Source organism: Urocampus carinirostris, chromosome 17 (assembly GCF_059441175.1).
Source record: "Urocampus carinirostris isolate Australia breed hairy pipefish chromosome 17, RoL_Ucar_1.0, whole genome shotgun sequence".
NCBI classification, from domain to species: Eukaryota; Metazoa; Chordata; class Actinopteri; order Syngnathiformes; family Syngnathidae; genus Urocampus; species Urocampus carinirostris.
This window is the reverse complement of record NC_142365.1, coordinates 11,124,388-11,145,456: the sequence shown is the minus strand read 5'-3', so window position 1 is coordinate 11,145,456 and position 21,069 is coordinate 11,124,388. Positions and strand designations below refer to the sequence as shown.

At 39.7% G+C, this 21,069-nt stretch overlaps 1 protein-coding gene and 1 pseudogene across 3 annotated transcripts; one reads left to right on the top strand and one right to left on the bottom strand.

The window, feature by feature from the left end:
* Positions 1 to 587: 587 nt before the first annotated feature.
* Positions 588 to 19,276, top strand: LOC148349217 (tubulin-specific chaperone cofactor E-like protein). Of its 3 annotated transcripts, none has more exons than XM_088321579.1 (10): positions 588 to 650; positions 3,715 to 3,776; positions 6,273 to 6,468; positions 7,480 to 7,628; positions 7,697 to 7,836; positions 8,214 to 8,395; positions 10,336 to 10,592; positions 12,162 to 12,288; positions 12,424 to 12,540; positions 17,482 to 19,276. In XM_088321579.1, exons 4-10 carry the CDS (start codon positions 7,490 to 7,492, stop codon positions 17,825 to 17,827), a joined length of 1,308 nt encoding a protein of 435 aa, XP_088177705.1. In that variant the 5' UTR covers positions 588 to 650; positions 3,715 to 3,776; positions 6,273 to 6,468; positions 7,480 to 7,489; the 3' UTR covers positions 17,828 to 19,276. The 3 variants fall into 3 exon arrangements, with proteins under 3 accessions (XP_088177705.1, XP_088177706.1, XP_088177707.1); XM_088321580.1 differs by having other exon boundaries at positions 613 to 635; XM_088321581.1 differs by having other exon boundaries at positions 618 to 650; positions 6,386 to 6,468.
* On the bottom strand, positions 11,528 to 11,683 carry LOC148349218 (U2 spliceosomal RNA; annotated as a pseudogene).
* Positions 19,277 to 21,069: the final 1,793 nt, after the last annotated feature.

Here is a 21,069-nt window from a genome sequence, read left to right as displayed (position 1 = left end):
TACAATTTTGAGCGAATTATTTCCTTTCTTTGTTTTTCTCTTCACAGTTTTGTGGGCTTGTTTAGGGCAGCAACAGCTCAAACTATTTTTTTCCTCTTTCAGTCTTGTAAATAAAAGTTGTATAACATGTCAGGTATTGTCTTGCACAAGAATGTGCAACTATCTTTTATTATGTTTGTTTTCAAGTTATGCAAGGAGGCGAGCCGAGAGAATTTGAATCTTTAAATTTCGTCACTTCCTAAGCACTGCCCTTGCAACTTGCATTCACATTTCGCATCACAAAATGATTTAATTTAATATATATGAACATTCTTTGGTCATTATTTGTATTTTTTCACCTGTCCAAATTTAAATCATTGTTTTTTTTTATATATGCTATTAGCCTGTGACGCGATTTTTTTTTCCAATGGGCGCGGCTTTACACTAACACGCTGCCATTGCATTTTCTTATATTTTTTATTTCCAAATATTTTTTATTTCATTTTAAATTGGTTTTCAGTACATTAACCCTTTTTTATTTGTTTTCATTTTTGTACATAATTACGGAGGAGGAGCCCAGTTAAAATTACGTCACTTCCGCTGTTCACTGACAGCCCACAGCTGTATAGAAAAACACAAACAGTCAGTGACTTCCGGTGGTTTCACAGTTGGTGAGTGCTGACAATAATATCCACGAAAAAAATAACAATTTCCCTTTTAATGTTTAAACTGTAGATATTTCCTATGTTTTTTCGACAGTAGACACAGAAGACAGTGTTAATACACTACATGTCAGGACGGGATAAGTTAATTTTAATGAACTCAGCTGTATACAATCCATTTGCCTCTGTTATCTCCTAGTTACATTTATCTACACCGAACATACGTCGTTGGATACATTAAGAAACAAAAATAATTAACTTAATGTAACCCGTCCGAATTGTATTCTCCCGAATTATGTTCAAATGTGCGTGTTTTTTTTCCTCTTGCGAACGTAAATATTTTTTTGTGTATTTGACGATAAAAGTAGAACACTTGGCTTTGTTCTAAACGCTATATTTCGTGTTTCCACTCGGCATAAAAAGCGACTTTGTGAGGACGTTTATTTGTTTTTCTCCTTGAGTCTTTGTCCTTAAAAGCACGAGCGGAGAGCAAGCTGCTTTAAGTTTACGACAGCGGCGACGCAACCCGAGTAAAACTATAAAGAACAAGCGAGCCTTGGTTTACGACAGTGGCGACGCAACACGAGTGTAAAAGCGTGCAACAGCCGGGCTTGGTTTACGACAGTGCGACGTATCTCGAGTGCTAGAGCTGAGAACAACCAGGCCTCATTTTGCGACAGTGGCGTCGCAAATCGAGTGTTTTTCGTAGGTCGAGACATTAATGCTAAATAAAACAATGGCGTCGAATTAGATTAAATTGTCTTTATTTGCATGGATATCAACGTTGTGAACCAATGTATTCAACGAGATTAGACTTGGCACTCCAGAGTAAACTTGTAAGAAAGAGTTTAAGGAGAAAAATAAGATGAAAAACAGTCAGGATAAACAGGCAAAATGGTTAGTGCTTCGAGACTGTGCTTCGAAACTGTACGACGTTATATTAATGAAATAAAATAAAAGAATCGTGAATCATAACAGTTGTGCAATGTTTATATCTATAATATTTAGCAGCAACAAAAACATTCCCAAATAAATCACAAGTTAGATATTTCCAGTTTTGTACACTTGTTTAGGGTGGTGGTGGCCTGTTTTTAAGCAGTTCACGCAATAAATTATGTCAATAAGTTAGACTTCATTCAAATTGTTCAATTAAAACATTTGTTATAATTTGATGGGGAACTGCACCACTTATATTCTCTTAGATTTACTGTCCGAGGCTGCTGCCAAAATTACTTATCCCTTCATGTGTATCTTAAAATTCTAGACAATCTGTAGGGCACCCTCACACTATATTGGCAGAAAAACGTCAAACACTGCAAAGTTATCAATTCTTAAGGAACACAAAGCTCTAAGAAATACAGAAAATAAATTAAATAAGTAAAACAAACCACGTAAAAAGAAAAATAATTATGACATGTTTACCTCAACACAAAGGGGAGACTCTAAAACCCGACTTGACGACAAAATTCCGAAAAATGAGTTCACATTTTTAATATATTTTTTTGCAGATAAGAAAAATGCTATACACAGAATTAGACTGATTGTGTTTTCATCGTATAACTCCAAATGTTATATGATCTCTGGTTAAGCAAAATTGGAGATGACAATAGTGAAAAAGAGCTAAATATCTTGCCAGAACTCTTGTTTATCTAGCTAGACATGAGAAGAACATATGGTCAGTGATGTCAACCAAAATGGTGCAAAATAAGCAGATTTTAACTTCAGTTTTAACGTGATTTTAATTTTATTTAAATTTTTGATTAACAAATATTATTCATAAAATATGCAACATCAAAGATGCGTAGAGAGCAGCCACATCCTCCTCCTTAACTCCAATAGCCGCTGTCTTTTGCTGACCCCGAAATATACCCTCTCCCAGAGAGGAAATATACAAATATATGTACTGTGTGTGTATATATACATATATATATATATATACATATATATATATGTATATATGTGTGTGTGTGTGTGTGTATTGTCTTTCTGTTTATCTTGGTGTGTCTAATCCCGCTTTAAACAATGTTCACTAAGCTGTTATCAATGACAACAAAGATAATTCTAATTCTAAATCTTGTAATTTGGCTGAATATTTCTACAAAAAAATTGGGGATTAAAACCGTTATTGTCTTGGCGCTGGCTAAAATTCATCCTGGCTCATGCAGGAAAATATAAAAGTAAGCTTTGGAATTCTTTGGTTTTCTCTGAATGCACATATATTAAGCTACATTTTCAGGTTCAACAACCCCTAGTGGTGAGGTATTACGCACTGTTACTTTAAAAGACTGTCCGCATCAAAATTGTGGAGGTCTACATTTTTCCCCTTATACAAACAAAATGACCCGGCTGATAGAAAATTGCATTAGGCCGCTTGAGGTGGCCGGGAGTTGAGTTGCAGTGCCCACTTTGGCCACTAGAGGATGTAAAAGACCGCACAAAAGCAGATCCCCACTAAAGCAAATGTTTATTGATTTTGTTTGTATTTATTGGAAGCGTCTTGACGCAAAACCTAGCTGAAGACACTCGCTGAAGCCTAACTTACAACTGTGTAAATTCTGACGAAAATCGATTCAGCCGTTTCTGAGCCTATAAGTCAAATACAAACACACTAACACACAAATCATGATGTATGAAGCAGTTAATATAAATCAGACATGAGACTCATTATCTCATTTGTCCTCCCTGGCTAAATGATGTCAGTCCAATGTGACCGGCAACTCTGAAATTTGTGCCCATCTCTGGTTTTACTTGCTAAGCAAAGAAGGTGGGTCATGTAAACCCAAATCGAAACACGGTTATTGTTTTTTAAAATTAAATCAAATGTATATGTAAAGCACTTTCAGGGAATAAATTGACATTGAAAGTGAGTCAAAACATTCCCAACAAAACAATAAAAACCCTCCTTTTTTACTTTTCAATACAGTTATTACTGCATTTTTCCTTATCAACTTTGAATGCGCCACCGTGTGTATTAGTGCCCGTTGCCGCCATCTTGTGTCCATCATATGCAACTACACGTGTCCTGTGTATAAGCTGTTGTTATCTATATTAATTTCTATGCGTCTTTCCTCAGCAGGGGAATGTGATCGGACGTGGTGCTGAAAGCGGCTTGGCTTTGCTTTTCCCACATCAAAGGTAAGAAACGGCGGATTTGTGAGAAACTTTTGGGACAGGAACATCAGACTCGAACCGTTTGCGCGTCGCAAAATGATTTGTCTGAAACCGATAGCTCTGATCGAGGGGGATAAGAGAGAGGCACTGTCCTCACCTGGGCAGAATCAGGGATTAGAGCCCGTTTGAGTGATGTCATTGAATTGCCACAAGGATTTTATTTTTTACATTGAGGGTAGAGAACATTTAAATGGAATTTTACTACAGCTCAGTGGCAATTCTTGTGTTTCTTTGCCAGGGTTTGTTTATAAAAAAGAGGTTACATCAATATTGAAGGATTTTTCTTTTGTATAGTTTGACATAGATTCATAAAACCATGAATGCATCAATCAGAATCAATAAAAAAAATCTATAGAACTTTTCAGGCAACAAATTTCAACTCAAAGTGCTGTATAAAGAAATTAAATTCACAATAAGTAAATAAATCCCCTCATTTCCCCCCAACGCGGAAGCCACATGATTATGATTTTGTTGTTTTTTTCTTTTCTTTTTAACAAATATGTAAACTTTGATTTAGGTTAAAAAATAAACTGAAGCCTATAACTCTTATTAAAAGAGCATTAAATATCAAATTTGCCTAATCAGCAAAATTAGGTATGAATGACAGCCAAAATAACTTAATCCATATTTAAGTAAATCAGAATCTCAGTGGGACAAATTAAATTATTTCTCTTTCCAATTGATCCATCTTTGAATAAATATGTCTTTTTTTCCCAATACACATGAAAAAGTGTCATGTTCAGGGTACATTTTCTGTATTTTGCTCTCCAGGAATTTTTGAAATATATTAATAATCAATATTGGATTATAATAAAGTGAATTTAATCAGGAATACATATTGAATGAAACAATTATGGATTTCATTTATTATCTATTTTATTTTTTTCAAATTGATCAGATAATAGTTACATCAGCATCTAATTAAAATTTGGTGGGATTAATAGTGTTAAAAAACTCCAATACATATTTAAAATATAACATTGGGAGAAAAAAGGGTGCTTTTGTTCAACATACATCATGTTGTGATGTTTTATAGTTTTTCTTTCGTTAACCTCGTGCAAAATTGGCCTTACTGACAATTATTGTTTATTAATAAGAAGGCTAAAAACTGTTAAATATTTTAAACAATAGTTTCCCCTTCTCAAATAACCAATTGACTAGTATTGATACCACATAATGAGTTTGTCAAAAAATTTGCTCATTAGTGAATAAAACATGCGATAATATAGTGGCCTTTCAGTTTAAAGATCTCTTATGCGATAATGTCCTTACCGACATCTGATGAATTTGTAGGAAACATTGATGACCAAAAAATAATGGAATTTAAAATGATATCGTATGCAATAATGGCCTTACAGTAAGTCAGTATGGCTATTGTCGCATACTAGGTATGTACATATTTCAAGGGATACCCAAATTCTAATACATATAAAATGTGAGAAAATAGTACATGTTTTTTTGCATAATATCTATATGTATGGCATTTCTATATTCCAATTATTTTCAGAGATAATGCATTTTGAAGACAGTCTGTCTCATGACGGGGCTAACCTAGACCAAACAAAACTGGAAACCTTCGGGAGCCTGCAAGCTAACAGGGAGCTATCTGGACAGTATCACATTAATTGCAAGACATGCAGCGAAAAACACAAAAGGAAAAGTCACAATCACATACCTAACAGGAGGCGAAGGCAAAAAAAGAAATGCATGCATAACACGACAGGAGGTAAACTTACCCCACACAGCTTTTGATGATCAAAGCACGCAACTCTAACAAAACAGTCAGTTGTTGCTCAGCGACACGGTAAGCAGGGTTTCAATTACTCCAAGCGGAAATGAGCGCTATGCATTCGCTAATTACTACAATTGCCGTCCGTTTTGAATTGTTGGCATCCGGTGACGTGACAGCTCTCGGTTATATAAGGTCAAACTGTTAACTTTGAAAATTAATTTCACGAGATCCATGTCGCGTGGAATATTTTGGAACATATCAGCATTATTGTGGGGAGGAACACTACACGTTCTTTGCCTAATTGAATTAAAAATGGCTTTTTGTAATCCCTTTGGCCCCATTATCGCATGCCAACAGTTAAATTATGGAATTCAGAATATTCATGAATACAATATTGAAAAGTGAATAAAAATATGAATAATTAAGACACTTTTACTACCTCCCATAAGACAAATAAGACAAAACAAATAATTGAAAAATACTTCAGTAGAGCCATTTTCGCATGAGGTTCACGCTTTGTATTAGACTGGGTATGATCTAGTTCTAGTACTATATTTTTGTACAATTCTTATTGGATGCTTAATATATGCATGTGATTATTGTCCATCTCCATGTGTTTCTTCACCCTTTCTGTTTGAATGTTAGTTTTGTTATTGTCTGCATTATTGTCGAGTTTACAAGTTGGGATTCTCTGACAAATTCTGTTTTTGTCCAACTTTTCTGATCAGAACTCAGACCAGAGGGTTCTATTAATAGGTGGCGGTGAAGGGTCATCCAGTGGCCTCACGTTTTGCCTGGGATGACGCTGGCGGCTTATTTTTAGAACTCTTTTCCCTGGCAGAGTTGGGGCCCACGTGAGATTGGTTAGCGCGCACCCTCGGCATCCCCTCCTCTCCGTTTCAACCCCTGCAGCAAGTGACACAGGTTGAGATCATTTTCTGTCCAGAGTAGGGGTCGGCAACCCAAAATGTTGAACCATATTGGTCTCAAAAAATTAGTCTGGAGACGCAAAAACTATAAATATAATATAAACCCTGAATGCAACCACATGCTGTATATATCTATATTTGCTACATTAGCCTACTGTCAAAATGAATGAATTAGATTCAAAGCATCTTGTGGAGAATGATGCACCATTTGACTATGTTGTAGGATAGAACCTCAAGTTTAATTTAATTACTACATCAACAAATTACTGTATATTTCATCGATTTAGATAAAATTAAAGATATGCAATAAAAAAAATATAATTTTGATGTCCATTTTATTTTGCTGATTCAAAAAATCAACAAAATGAAATGAGCCCCTTATCCGTGTAACAAAGAGTGCAAAGAAAAGCAGCATGAATCTTTAAAAATAAAACACCAGCCTTTTGAAAAGATAAAATAAACAAAATCAAATAAATCAAGTTTACGTTTCATTTCTGTGCGCATGTCAAACAAGTCAGTTCATGCGTAAAACGCATCAACATCCTCTTCTCTCTGTCTTGTGAAATTGGAAGTCTCGCGAGAGGCTGAGGTAAATTGTGTCCCTGCCCTTTTTAGGGGCAGAGCTTGGGCCCTTAAGGGGACAGGGTTCATAAAGGAAAACAAGGGGAGGAAAGATGCCTCTGACTTTTGCATTGCAGCTAAATTCCCCGGGCAGCAGTTCAAGCCTGAGAGCCTCGACTTCACGTCACAATATATGACTTTGCTGCGTTCGAGGCGCCAACCTGTGTTTTTACAACCCGATACCAGTGAGAAAGCAAAACAAAAGAAAAAAATTCCTTCCTCCGTCTTTTTAAATTTGTAAACTTGGAAGCGCCAGGGAGCCACTAGGTAGTGCTCAAGATCTGCCTGTGACTACAAAGCTGCAGGTTGCCGACCCCTGGTCTAGTGCCAAGGTCAACCTAAGATCAAGGCCTAATAATCATCAATGTTTGTTTTGTATTATAAGAGCTCAAATAATGGATCAGTCCTACGAAAAAGAGGAGGCCCGCACATTCGTTCAAGTCATCAGCGACAAGTACAACAAGGAAAACTTCCCGTACGAGCAAGGTGTGGGGGTGGTGATGATGCCCTCTCCCCCAAGCTCACCCATCAAAGGTAAGAGTCAGTGGACAGTCAGATCATCCTGCGAGTTCCGTCCTGATGCCGACGCTCCCTGTTGGCAGGTGACCTGTTCCTGCCCAGCGTGTTGGTTCTGAACGACTGCGGCATCAAAAAGGCAGGCGACAGGTCCGACATCGCCGCTTTCTGTGCTCATGTGGTAGAGCTGGACCTGTCGTTCAACGAGATCCATGACTGGGCCGAGGTCAGACAACTTAAGTCGAGGAAAATTAAATAGGCAAATTAAAACATCTGAGCTTCATATCCCCAGTCCAGAATAGAATGATTGAATGAATGAACGGTCTTCATTGTCATTATACCAGCAGGCTGTGCATTTCACACCGGGGACCTCAGTAGTGCTTAGTCTAAATCAATCCAACCCTCAATAACTATTTTTTGGCTACAAAACATTTACTGCAACATCTTTTAAAAAGCATTAATAATAAACTCATAAAATGTGGGCGGGTCTACTTCTTAGCTTTGGGATGTGAGCAAACAGACAAAAACAAGTTAAATAAAAGACCTGACTGCTCCTAACGACAAACCACACAACATTCAAATATTCCTTCTCTGGTTTTCCAGATCTGTGCCATCGTTTCCAACGTTCCTCGCCTGGACTTCCTCAACCTGAGCATGAACCCACTAAGTGGCGCCATGTTAGAGCCTCGCATGGCTGAGGTCTTTTCCCGGGTGCGGCGCCTCGTTCTCATCAATACGCGCGTCAGCTGGGACACCGTGCACACCCTCACTCGAAACACGCCTGAGTACGTCCAACGTCTATTACCGTCTTACCGAGGAATCTTACATCAGTGGTCGGCAGCCTTTTCTGTACTACGTAACGCTTCAATGTCTGACAATATGTTCAGAGTCGGTCCGGTCTGGTGGTCTAGTGGTTGCCGACCACTGTCCTACATTAAGACAAGTCAGATTTATTTGTAAAGACCTTAGTCACAAAAAATCTCAAAGTAGTGCACAGGCCACAGTAACAACATCCCTTGATCTCAAACCTGCATGCTGGCTAGGAAACTCAAAAACCTCAGCATGGGGAAATAAGAAACCTTGAGAAGGGGCCACACAAAAGGTAATGCCCCTTCCAGGATGACCAGGCTGCAATGGATATTTCTTGGGCAACAATACACAAACATAGTCAACATGCAAAAAAAACATAGGTAATGAATGGTAAATGGACCGCATTTATATAGTGCTGTTCGAGTCACTGAAGACCTCGCAAAGCGCTTTAGAATTTATTTCACATTTACATATTCACACACACTCGAAACTATAATTATGCGTCAATCCATTAGCTACACTGCTTATCCTCAATAGAAGTGCAGGGTGCTGGAGTCCATTCCAGCTAAATTATAATCGTGCTAGATAAAATTCCTAAATGAAAATCACAAAAGAGTGTATATCTGGGACATTAGATACTAATGCTAACAACCGCAATAATTACACAATGGACAAGTTCCTGTTATTAACAAACATTCCCTGGAGAGACATTTTATCGATATTTTGATACAATATTAGCTGCTAATGCTAGCAGCCAAAACAGCTATGCTAACCGATAATCACGGCTCACGAATCCCTTAATTACCAGGGTTGTAGAGACCCAACTTTCTGCGGTGTGTCTTGGGCAATTACACATCCCTCTCGAGACTTTTTTTGGTGGGGTTGGGGTTTGCTCCCCCACATGAAACAGATAGTACTGGTTTACATGGTTACCAGTAGGAGGAGAGGCCTCCTGATATGACTGAGAAATAATTGAGAAATAACTCGAATTGTTTCAAGAAGTCCAAGACAGCGACGACGCAGCTTAGCCAGCTGGTCAATGCAGATGATGAATTGTCTCAGGTCCACATGCTGGTCTACTGACTACCCCCAGGTCCTTTTCCTTCACTCTTTCACCAGCCTGGCAGCTGGAAAGGACTGGAAAAGTATGAGGTCGGAATCAATCATAAGCTATAGAATATAAGTGTGTCCAAAGACTAGATTTAAACTCTTCCACTGAGGTTGCAGATCTAATCTTAGGGGGCAGAGCAGTCCACAGCACCGTGGTCGGAATGGAGAATGCTCTCGAGCCTGCATATTTCTTCCTGATTCTTGGAGTCTCGAATAGACCAGTATTTTCTGAGCAGAAACATAGGAGCCGAATCAAAACAGAAAGATAACAGGGGGCAAGCTCATTAACAAAACCTTACAGTCAGATCTTAAATAAGGGTGATATGATCAAACTATCTTGTCCGAGTCAAAAGTCTCGTTTGATGCTTGACATCGGGAAACCATAAAGCAATGCATTACAGACATTGAGCCGAAAAGTAACAAACACATGAATTCTAATTTCAGGATCTGATTTCGACAGCATCTGGCAAATCTTCGCAATGTCAAGAAGGTAGAAAATCACATGTAATTTAAACAACGGATTGGAATCCAATTTGACACCTAGAATTTTTACCGGGTCACTCTGGCTGATCTTACGTTTGTCAATGTCCAGAGCAGGGTTTGTGAACAAGTCACAACAACAATCAACATTTTTCTTTTTCTGGCTTAAGACGCAAAAAATTAGGTGATATCCATCTTTTATCTCGGTAAGGCCGGCATCCAAATTTCCACTAATTAACCGAGCGGTTGCTTGCAGTTGCAGATACAATTGAATGTCATCTGCATAGCATCTCTAACCGTTGGATATTTGGTTACTGGTCCTCAGGCTGGAGGAGCTCTTCCTGTGCCTGAACGACTACACGGACGTGTCCCAGTCTCGCACGTGCTGCCCGTCACTGCGCCTGCTGCAGATCACAGACAACCACCTGCGCCGCTGGGCCGACGTGCGCAAGTTTGGGACCATGTATCCCGGTCTCAAAGAGCTTGTGCTGGCCAACAACAGTGTGGAGAGCGTGGACGACACCCGCCAAGCACTGCAGCGCCTTTTCCCCAACTTGCGCTGCATCAGCCTCAACAACTCAGGTCGGTTAAGATGTAACCTTGCTCATAATGCCTTGTGTCGTTCTGAAAACAGAAGAAGAATGGGAAATACTAGCACTGCAAAGAATGCTTACTTAAGTGTAAATTTTGTTATTTTCATTTTTTGTCCTTTAAAAAAATAAACAAGCATAATCATCTTCTACCTATTGGTTTGCTTATACTAAGTACCGTATTTTCTGCAGTATAATAATAATACTTATTAGGCGGCGCAGTGGTTAGCGTGTGTGCGATACAGTTCTGAGGTCGTGTGATCAAACCTCCTGTGTGGAGTTTGCATGTTCTCCTCATGCTTGCGTGGGTTTCCTCCGGGCACTCCAGTTTCCTCCCACATTCCAAAAACATGCATATCAGGTGACTTGGCCGGTTCCAATTTTCCCTAGGTGTGAATGAGCGAGCGAATTTTCTGTCCCTGTGTGCCCTGCGATTGGCTGGCAACCAGTTCAGGGTGTCCCCTGCCCACTGCCCGAAGATAGCTGGGATGGGCTCCAGCGCCCCCGCGACCCTACTGAGGATAAGCGCTGCAGATAATGGATGGATGGATAGGCTCACCACCAAAAATAGTCTTCTGTCACTTATTTTTCATACATAGACGCATTGTACGACAAGAGCTACTGTGTGTTTGGGTGCATATTAATGCAATGCATTAATGACAATGAAGACCATTCATTCATTCTACAAATGCAATGCATTAACATGTACCGCTGACCAACATCTCAAAATAGTGAATTCAACTGGGATTGAATTGGAGTAGTGGGGTTTTGGGGTTTTTAAGGGTTATTGATCTATCTTCGTTATTCATTATCCATTATCCGTTATCGGTCAGTTCATAATACGCTACAAAGCCTAGGAGCCGGGACACTTACTCTCAGCCAAAAGGCCAAGCTAAGGTCCTAGCCCTAAAGCCTTGCTGCGATCATTGCGAATGCACCGTTCCCGGAGGTACTGCAATACCGGGCCGATGCGTGGAGTGGACAGAGCAAGCTCATATTCCATCTCCGAAATGCAAAAATCAAAGAGGCCAAGCTAAGGACCTAGCATCAAAAGGCCAAGCATGGCCAAGAAGGCCAAACTAAGGACCTAGCATCAAGGCCAAGCTAAGGACTTGGCATCAAAGACTATGGCTCACCACCAAACCTGGCTAGTGGCGGGGAGGGTACAATTGGAGTAGTGACTGCAAAATTGCTGACTTATTACCAGTCGTACAGATGACCCATAAAACGGCGTTAGACATTAATCCATTTTAACACTGTTTTTGCTCACGGTGCCAGCAACACTGATTTGCATAGTGCATTCTAATAGGTTAAATAGTCTCAACTTTTTCACCTCTGCATTGATAACCTCTCAGTTTATGATGTATGTGTATGTAAAATAGCTTATATTGTATTTTGTTGAAAGATGTTGTTTACGCCATTCTCTAATATTCATTGGTGAAGAAGCTGACAGACTGTTCAACATATTAGAAAAAGCAATTGTACCTAAAATAAGCATTTTTTTCTGCCAAAAGGGATAGATTTGATTATTTTTTTTAGAAAATCTGGTCTTATCACATAGGGTTGAGTAAGTGGGAGGACATCGAGAAGCTGGATTTCTTCCCCAAGCTGCAAGAACTCAAAGTGATGGGAATTCCACTTCTGAAGCCTTACAGCACACACCAACGTCGCAGTCTCCTTTTAGCACAGTAAGCCCATTTCTGTCCGATTTCATGGATGAGGCGACTTAAAGAAAAATCACCCGAGACTGAAATGTATTTTGATGCTTTGAGTTTAACGTCACATCTTCATATTTCTAAGTGGTCAATTTTCTGTCTGCGCAGCTTGCCAAATGTTTCGGTCCTAAACGGAGGCGCCGTGTCAGACAACGACAGGGAAGCCGCTGAGAGGTTCTTCATCCGCTACTATCATGACTGTCCAGAGCAAGAGCGACCCCAAAGGTGTGAAAACAAACTCAGAACCTCACACAAGTGCAGGGGTCCTGAAACCTTTTCACGTGAAGGCCACATAATTGTTCCTTTCCCTGATGAAGGGCCGGGGTCAGTTGGTAACAAGTTAAGTCAAGTCATGTTTATTTAAAAACCCCTAATCACAAGGAGTCTCAAAGGGCTGCACAGACCACTGATTATTGCAAACCCCAGACTATTATTACACCATCCCCTAATCTAAAACCTACATTAGGGCAAGGAAAAAGGGAGCAAGTCCATGCATGATTTTGTAGAATACCAACAGCACCTTAAAATCACATCTTAAGCTAACAGGGAGCTAATGCAGGTTAGGTAAAATTGGGGTAATGTGATCAAAATATATTTTTTTCGTTACAAATCTCACTGCAGCATTTTGTACCAGCTACATGCTCTTGATTTTGGGCTTCGGGAGACCGGAGAGTAGGTCATTACAGTAATCGAGACGGGAGGTAACAAGCGCAATGAATTAGAATCTCCGCATCAGACTGGGACAGCAGCAATATTACGAAGATGGAAAAAAGCTGTTATAGTAATATTCTTAACGTGTGTTTGGTGTTTGGAAGGACAGATTTGGGTCAAATGCAACGCCTAGATTTTTGACTGAGTCACTCTGGGTGATATTACATTTGTCAATATTCAGAGTTTTTAAAAATGAGTCACGGCATTTAGATGGACTAATGATTAACATTTTGGTCTTTTCAGTGTTGAGGCGCAAGAAGTTGAGTAACATCCACCTTTTTCTCTCAGTGAGGCAGGCCTCCAAATTTAGTGGGGCAGATTCCTCCATGGGAAGATATAGTTGAATGTCATTTGCATAGCAACGGAAACTGATATCACCTCTTTAATTGTTTTTTTTCTCTTTCTCTTTTTCACTCTCTTTGCTTGCCTTTGTTTCCCTCTCCTTTCTTTCTTTCTTTCTTTCTTTCTTCCTTTCTTTCTTTCTTTCTTTCTTTCTTTCTTTCTTTCTTTCTTTCTTTCTTTCTTTTGTCCTTCTCTTCTTTCTTACTCTCTCTTGTTCTCTCTCTCTTTTCACGAGTCTGTCTAATTGTAGAGCGTTCCATTACTTTTGACAAATTTTAACAGTAATTGTCTGCAGACATTCCATTTAACTCGGTGCAAGAGAACGTGTAGTCTTTAAGTCACTGGGGAGGGGGCTGTGCGGCAGACAGGTTACAATGCCACCACTCTCTACGTGCTCAATGACTTCTTTGTGCCGAGAATTCTCCGATTGAGAAAATGGATACTCAAGGTACCAGGTAGATTGAAATGAGATGTTTTAATTACATGCACCTACTTTGATAGTATTACATCTGAATTTGAATGAGAAAATGTGCAAATAAGAAGCAGTTTTACTATCACACATGATGTGAAAAGGAATAAAACTTGAGCTATTGCCTCAGCGTCACTTATCAGGACCGCACAGATGCTTTCGTATCAGCTTTTTGCTAGGCAGATTTCACAATCTTAATGGCCCAGCTAACATTAAAACACCTAATACGCTGTGTGTGAATGACGAATTTAAGGGACAATTTTTACTCACAAATGTAAATTTAACCTTACTTTGCATTAAGTAATAGATCGTTCAGAGTTTCCTGCAGTGTTGCAGGTCGCATTGGGTTGAAAAAAGGTTGCTTGGAGGCCAAAGAAAAAAATGGCGGATCAAACAAAGCATTTAATTTTTTTGTCCATACCGATAGCCCTAAATCCGATACCTCAGCAATGCAAGAGAAAAAAGGATAACATAATCCAATATTTTTTATCATTTGCATCTACCTGCAAAAGTTAGATTTCATTGTCTACTTCTTTGAAAAAAAAAAAACAAACATTTTATCCAAATGGTTTTGGAACACTCAAAATATACAAAACTATAGATTTATTTACGGATAAAAACTTTAATTGTATGTAATATTTCCCTTTTTAAGCACTAAAGCTGATGATTTGACCTGAAAAAAATATGGCTACCGTAGTAATGTTTTATTGCATAAGATTTAATATATTGATGGATAAAATGGATTTTGAAAAATGCTTTAAACAGGGACCCCTATTTTTTATAGATTACCATCGGTATGGGCGTTTCCTCAAATGTTCTCTGGTTGATATAAGGTAGTCAGCATGTACAGTTACAGTGGTTTGGACAAGTGTGTGGACATATTTAAAGATGCATGTCATTGGTTGACTAGAAGGGGATTTTTTATTGTCCTACACTTCTCTCAGCATCGTCTCGTAAGGTGTATTAAATCAGCCGGTGGACCTGATCCAGCCTTAGGGCTGTAGTTTGCCGACTTCTGCTCCGGTGCTTTATGAGCCAGACAGGTCGCCTGGATCTATCGCTATAAATGAAGGCTAATGGCAGCTGTCAGTGAGAAAGTGCAGCACATGTATCAACAATGAATTGAAGCCCTGCTCTGTGTCAAATACAAAATATGCCCTATACAAACTGCACCATCTGGTGGAATTTGAATTTAGAATTAGTACCCTTGGGGTATATTTAATCTATCCATCATTGCAAGTTACTGAGAAACAGGCGTAGCATGGAAAGGCCCGGTCGAGTGACCAGACTAAAATTGAAATGCAAATCTGCTAAAACTAAGAGGAGAAGGTACCTTGAGGCAGAACGTTAAAACGGAGGAGATAAGAAGCTGAAAGTTCCACATTTTTAGCCTATGATGCTAATTTTGAGATAAAAAAATCAAAAGAAGGATCTTTACAGAGTCCAAATATTCCACAGAGGGCAACAGGTCAAAGAGGTGTGAGAGGAGTCTTTAAAAATGCTGTTGGCTTTGCTCTCCTAGTGAAAGCCAGCAATGTCCACGAGACTGTGTAAAGAACAGCCAATGATTTTCTGGGCTGCGGGGATGGCTCTCTGTAAGGTTCTGTTGTCTGCTGTCGTAAATCCACAGTCGTGTAATCCTTCGTTTATTGCGATTGATGGGTACCAGAACCATGTGCAAAAATGTGCAAAGTATTCTCCCACCCCATTTTTAATATGCGCTCTGATGGTCAACCTAGGATAATGGATCACGGCTGCACAAGGTGCTGTTCAATTTAGGTATAAAGAAAACACAAAAGAGTAGCCAAACATGACACAAATTGGCTCCCTCGCTCCCTACTCCAGGCATCTGTCGAATAGGTATAATGCATCTTAGCCAAATCAGTGCAGTTCATTTCAGGTTGGCCATACATAAAGGCACGGTTGAGTGACTCGAACCAAAAAGAAAATGCACTCTCTGCTGCCCCCTGCTCACGGCAATAGTCAACAAGGGATAATAGATCACAGCAACCGTGCATTTCACTTTGGGCGGGCCAGAACGGTAGGCCTTCCAGCAAAAGTGCCTCCTATCTGTACTTGTTCGCAGCAAAATGGGATTAGGGATAATGTATTGCAGACCCACGAATACAGTCCATTATAGTCAGTAATACAGTAACAGTAAAAAAGAACCATTAAGCCTAACAAAAGTGCACTCTACCGGTCCCCGCTCACAGCAATATATAATTGGGAATAATGGACTGTGGCCACTTGAGTGCACTTCACTCTGTAATGGAAAGAACAACAAAAATATGTTCTGCCAGCCTCTGCCCGCAGCAATCTCCAATGGGGGATAATGGATTCCGAAGCACTGACGCTGTAAAGTATGAAACGTGAAGTAACAAGGGATTACAGTACCACACCTTTATGCTTTATGCAAGCATGCATTTTGTTAGGAGTGGGCAATATGGCGATTTTTGGTATTGATCTGATCCAAGCCAATCCTGATACTTTTTGCTTTTTGAAATTTTATGATCATAGAATAATTAAACCGCTCTCACCTTGAGTTAGTTTAGATTTAAAAAGACAGCATAAAATGAATATCTTATTAAATAACTGAAATGCATAACAAAATAGATATAAATAATTCCATCACAGTTGTTTAATAAAAAAAGTCAAAGTGGTGTAACCCCAAAAAACAGCAATGTATCAAAAATACAAATACTGTATAACAATGTCAACAAGACAATAAAAAAACACTAAGTCTCATCCCTGGACTCTAAGGCGGTCCCAAAAATCATAAATTTGGCAGAGATTCGAAATTACAATTAAGTGCGCCTTTATAGAGCTGGGAAATATATTGTCATGCATAAATTCAGCAATGCATAATTATAATGAAATGCTTTTACAAACAGCAACCATTTATGAATGAACCGAATCATTTCAGTTGTAAAACCAGATTCCCTTTTGTTTTTTATCTTCTGTTTTAACCTCATGCATCTTATAGTTAGATGCGTATTAAATATGAAAATAAAATCACAAGGCGGTCATTTTGAAGGTGCGTCATATAACCAGATGCGCCGTATAGTCTGGAAAATGCGGCACCTTTCAATGCACAATATTTTTAAAATAAAATAAGCAGTGCAATATAAAGTGTTACCAAAATTGGATCAAATTTTAAAGTTATTATTTATGTAAAAAGAGTGTGTTGTGTCACCCTGACCCGAGTGACATGGCCGCTTTCTGGTCTCCCATTTCATCTGGAGGGACGAAAGCATGACCAACTTAGGTGCTGAGGTGCCTATCTTGTTTGGGTGTTTGGGCATTTGGGTTGGCCATGGTCCAAAAATGTATGTGTGTGTTTTTTTGCTATTTTTTCCCCTTTTATTTTTCTTTGTTTTTGTATGTGTTTGTCTTGCTGTCGGTCACCCCTCTTGAGGGATATGACCAAGGTAGATAGATAGAATTTATGTAAACTCTTACACACCAACAACATTATTGTAGTAATAGTTAAAATGTTAAGACTATATAGATATTAAGACTTATATATCGATCCGATCCAAGCACCCGCTCAGTATCGATATTTTTGTTTGTATCCATTCTCCCTGCAATACTTTCAGTTTTAATTGTTTGTAGCCCAATTTTGAAAGCAGGTCTTTCCCCCACAGGTACACGGCGCTAGTATCCAAGTACGGTCAACTGACCCCTTTGGCCGAAGTGGACCTGAGTCCCCATTGCACCACGGTGGACGTTCGCTGGGGCGACCGAGTGGAGGCGGTCAGCTTGCGCCTGGAGCAGACAGTCATCGAGCTGAGGAAGCACCTGAGGTCACTTCTTGACCTGCCCACCAACCAAATCCGACTCTTCTACATCGATCGGGAAATGTCGGCGGTGGTAGGACCCGAGGAGCTCAAGTGCGGGTTGCGCGCCCTGCACTCGTACAGGATCCGGGACGGAGACGAAATCCTGGTGGTGCCTAAGGTGAAGAGTCGATGCAGCTCCTCGCATCTTTGAGGTGTGGCTCTTTGCGTTTTTCTTGAGGTCATTCAGATGGACTGAGCACTTAACTGCGTTGCTTTGACTTGAATTTGAGTGCTGGTTATGGGGCCAGTGGGTGATGAAACCCAAAACCTTGGGTTATTTCAGTAGTCCTTAAAGAAGTTGCTCACCATAACCAACAAATTATCAGAAGCCACAATAGTTTTTGCTGCTTTGAAGCCTACGAAGATAGTTTGGACAGAAACCCAATGGATGAGTACCAGAGTCTTCTTTGTCTTCTGAGGACAGATGGCTATAGGTTTTTGCTAAATGCATACGATTAAGATACATTATTCTAAAACAGTAGAAAACACGTTCGTAAAATAACGCCAAAAGAAAGTAATATTTTCTGCCAATTAGTTAAAGATTGGATCAGGTCCAGAACTTGAGCGTAGCTGTTCCAGACGACTCGGTAACCAAAAACCTGAAGTGTCAGGTCACTTCCTCTATGTACCGGGCCGGCTGAGCGATGAGGCGGCGGGGGGGCGGCGACCGGCCACCCAACCCCACCCGTCTCTTTGAATGCCACCCTTTTAACATCGCCCTACAAACCTGACACCTCGTGTGTCCCCCGCCCCTCGTCCACAGGATGAGGGGTCCTGACCTCTCCCACCGGATCACACTGGCGTTGATGCCCCAAATTGAGAAAGTTGGATCTCAAAAACCAAGCATTGTCTTTTGTGTCGCGTATTATAATACATAATCTATGAAAAACGGGATTCTCTTCTAGTTCACACAAACCTAGCAGGAACTGACGAGAGCCCACATAGAAATGTTTTTGGGTTAAAAACCAGAAAACCTATCAGGGAAACTTGCCTCACAGTCGCATTGAAGCTTTGGGGTATTTTGCTGGATTTGTACAGAAAACTGTTTTTTTGACTTCCGAGTTCTGGAATGTGAAAATTTGGGCGGGGTTAGCTGGATGTTTTTGGGTGACAGTATTCGGTGAACTATTTGGGATTAAACGGGAATTGTTTGCATTATGGTGTCATGTTCCGGGAGTTGCTTTTAAACTTGTATGCAATGTGTCGTACTGAACACTGTTCACGTGAAAATTTAATAGGTGTGAATTTGGTAAAAAACAGACAAAAAACACTTGACAGGTATTTGTTGTATTTCCAATTTTTCATTGGATTGTGGAAATGAAACATCCAAAAGTCTGAAATGTTAGCAAAATATCAGTTTGACTTCCTTTCAACAAAACCTTTTACAGGATTTTTAAGTGCCCTCAAGTTGAGGAACGTCTTTAAATTGAGTAAACTGCCACCGTGGAATAGTTTTCCTTGTCCTTTATATCAATTTTGTCATCAGCCATAACTTTTAGGTTTGTTTACCTTCTCATGATACTATTTCCACAGGTGTTCTATGGTGTACAATGTTGCTTTGTTTTCTCGTAAAGAAATAAATGATGGTCCTATCCTATAACTGAGTTTTTATTCTTCTAATGAAACCAGTATATATAGTCTATGAGATGTTGCAGGAGTGGAACTATTTAAAAAGTCCCGCAATCCTGACTGTTTGGTCTATAGATTGACAAATGTAAGTTGTATCCCTTATATATGTATTCATTTTATATGTGCCAGATTGATGCATGATTCCAGGTTGCCTCATATGACCAAAGGTTCTAGAATTCTGTCGGTGCCAGAAAAAGGACCCACTTTCAATGGATCGGTCATCAACCTGCAAGTTAAACCAGATAATAACATTTACATTGTTTTGGTTTGCCTGTATATTTCATTTAATTGCTTTTTCACCCATTTTTCAGGGGACCGGTTTTAGACAGTCAAGGCACATCTATTTGGAAAGCCCTTAATCAAAAAAAGTCTCAAAAGACTGCACAGCCACTATTACAGCAGCCCTTGTTCTGAAACCTGCATGCAGGCAGTGAAAAACCTCAGCATGAGGAAAATACAAAACCATGAGAAGGGGCCACACAAGAGGTAATCCCACTTCTAGGATGACCAGGCTGCAAATGACATTGCATTGGTGACAATACACAAAACATAATCAACATCAATCATAAACATAGGTAGTCACTAAAATTGTTCAATAAGTCCAAGACAGCAACGACATAGCTTCCCATCCCAGCCAGCACGTCAATGATGCAATTTCTTAGGTCCAGGTGCTGGACCACATACTCATCCAGGTCTTTTCTTTTCCCTCAATTCGCCACAAGCCAGGCAGCCGGAAAGGACAGGAAAACTAAAGTATGAGGTCAGCATCAATCACAAGCTATAGATAAGTGTGTCTTAAGTCTAGGTTTAAACACTTTAATGAGGTTGCAGATCTTATTTCAGGAGGCAGAGCATTCCACAACACCAGAACCTGAATAGAGAACGCTCCAGAGCCTGCAGATTTCTTCTTGGCTCTTAAGAGTCACAACTAGACCAGCATTTTTTGAGAGGAGGCTCCGAACAAGAACATATAGGGGAAATTATATCCAAGTCCCTGCAAAATTTGTGTGTTAGTAACAGAACCTTGAGGTCACATCTTAAACGGAGAGGTAGCCATAAAACATTAGCTAAAAATAGAGTGGTAGGATCTAACTGGTCCTATTCAAAAGTCTTACTGCAAACCTATGATGCTAGACATAGGGAGACCAGAGAGCAATACATTACAGTAAGGGAGCTAAGAAGTAACAAACGCATGAATTTAGAATCTCAGCATCTAACATCGACAACCGGTGGTACTGAATATAAAAAGACACGGTTGTGTTTCAAATCTTTCTCCATATTGTCTAAAAATAAGATCAGGTGCAGCGTCTCAGATCCGCCATGCATGATAAAGTGCAAAGGAGTCATGGAAGTTTATGAAGGTTTGGGTTTCGTGAATAAGCTTTAGTCCCAAGGGCAAGGGCGACATCCGGAATCAGGGGTGGCCTACTCCCCTACTCCTGTGACGCCGGCGCAGTCTCCGATCTCGGACCTGCTTTGTTAAAGTCAGGCTCGATGGGTTCTCCAGAAGACGTGGGCAACTTGAGACAACGTATGGTAAGCCATCATGGACGAAAGCCGGACAAAGTGTAAAGTAAGAGAAGCTATGTTTTTTCCCGTTGAATTTTTCTGTTGCAACAAATGTCACATCACAAGATTATTAAATATTTAACTTCAAATTATATACTTCAAGTAATTTCAGTATTTCAACTTATTTTCCTTCCTTTCCAGCTTACCATATATTTCAGTACTATGTTTTATCATTGTGTCCCACTTTTTCAAGCA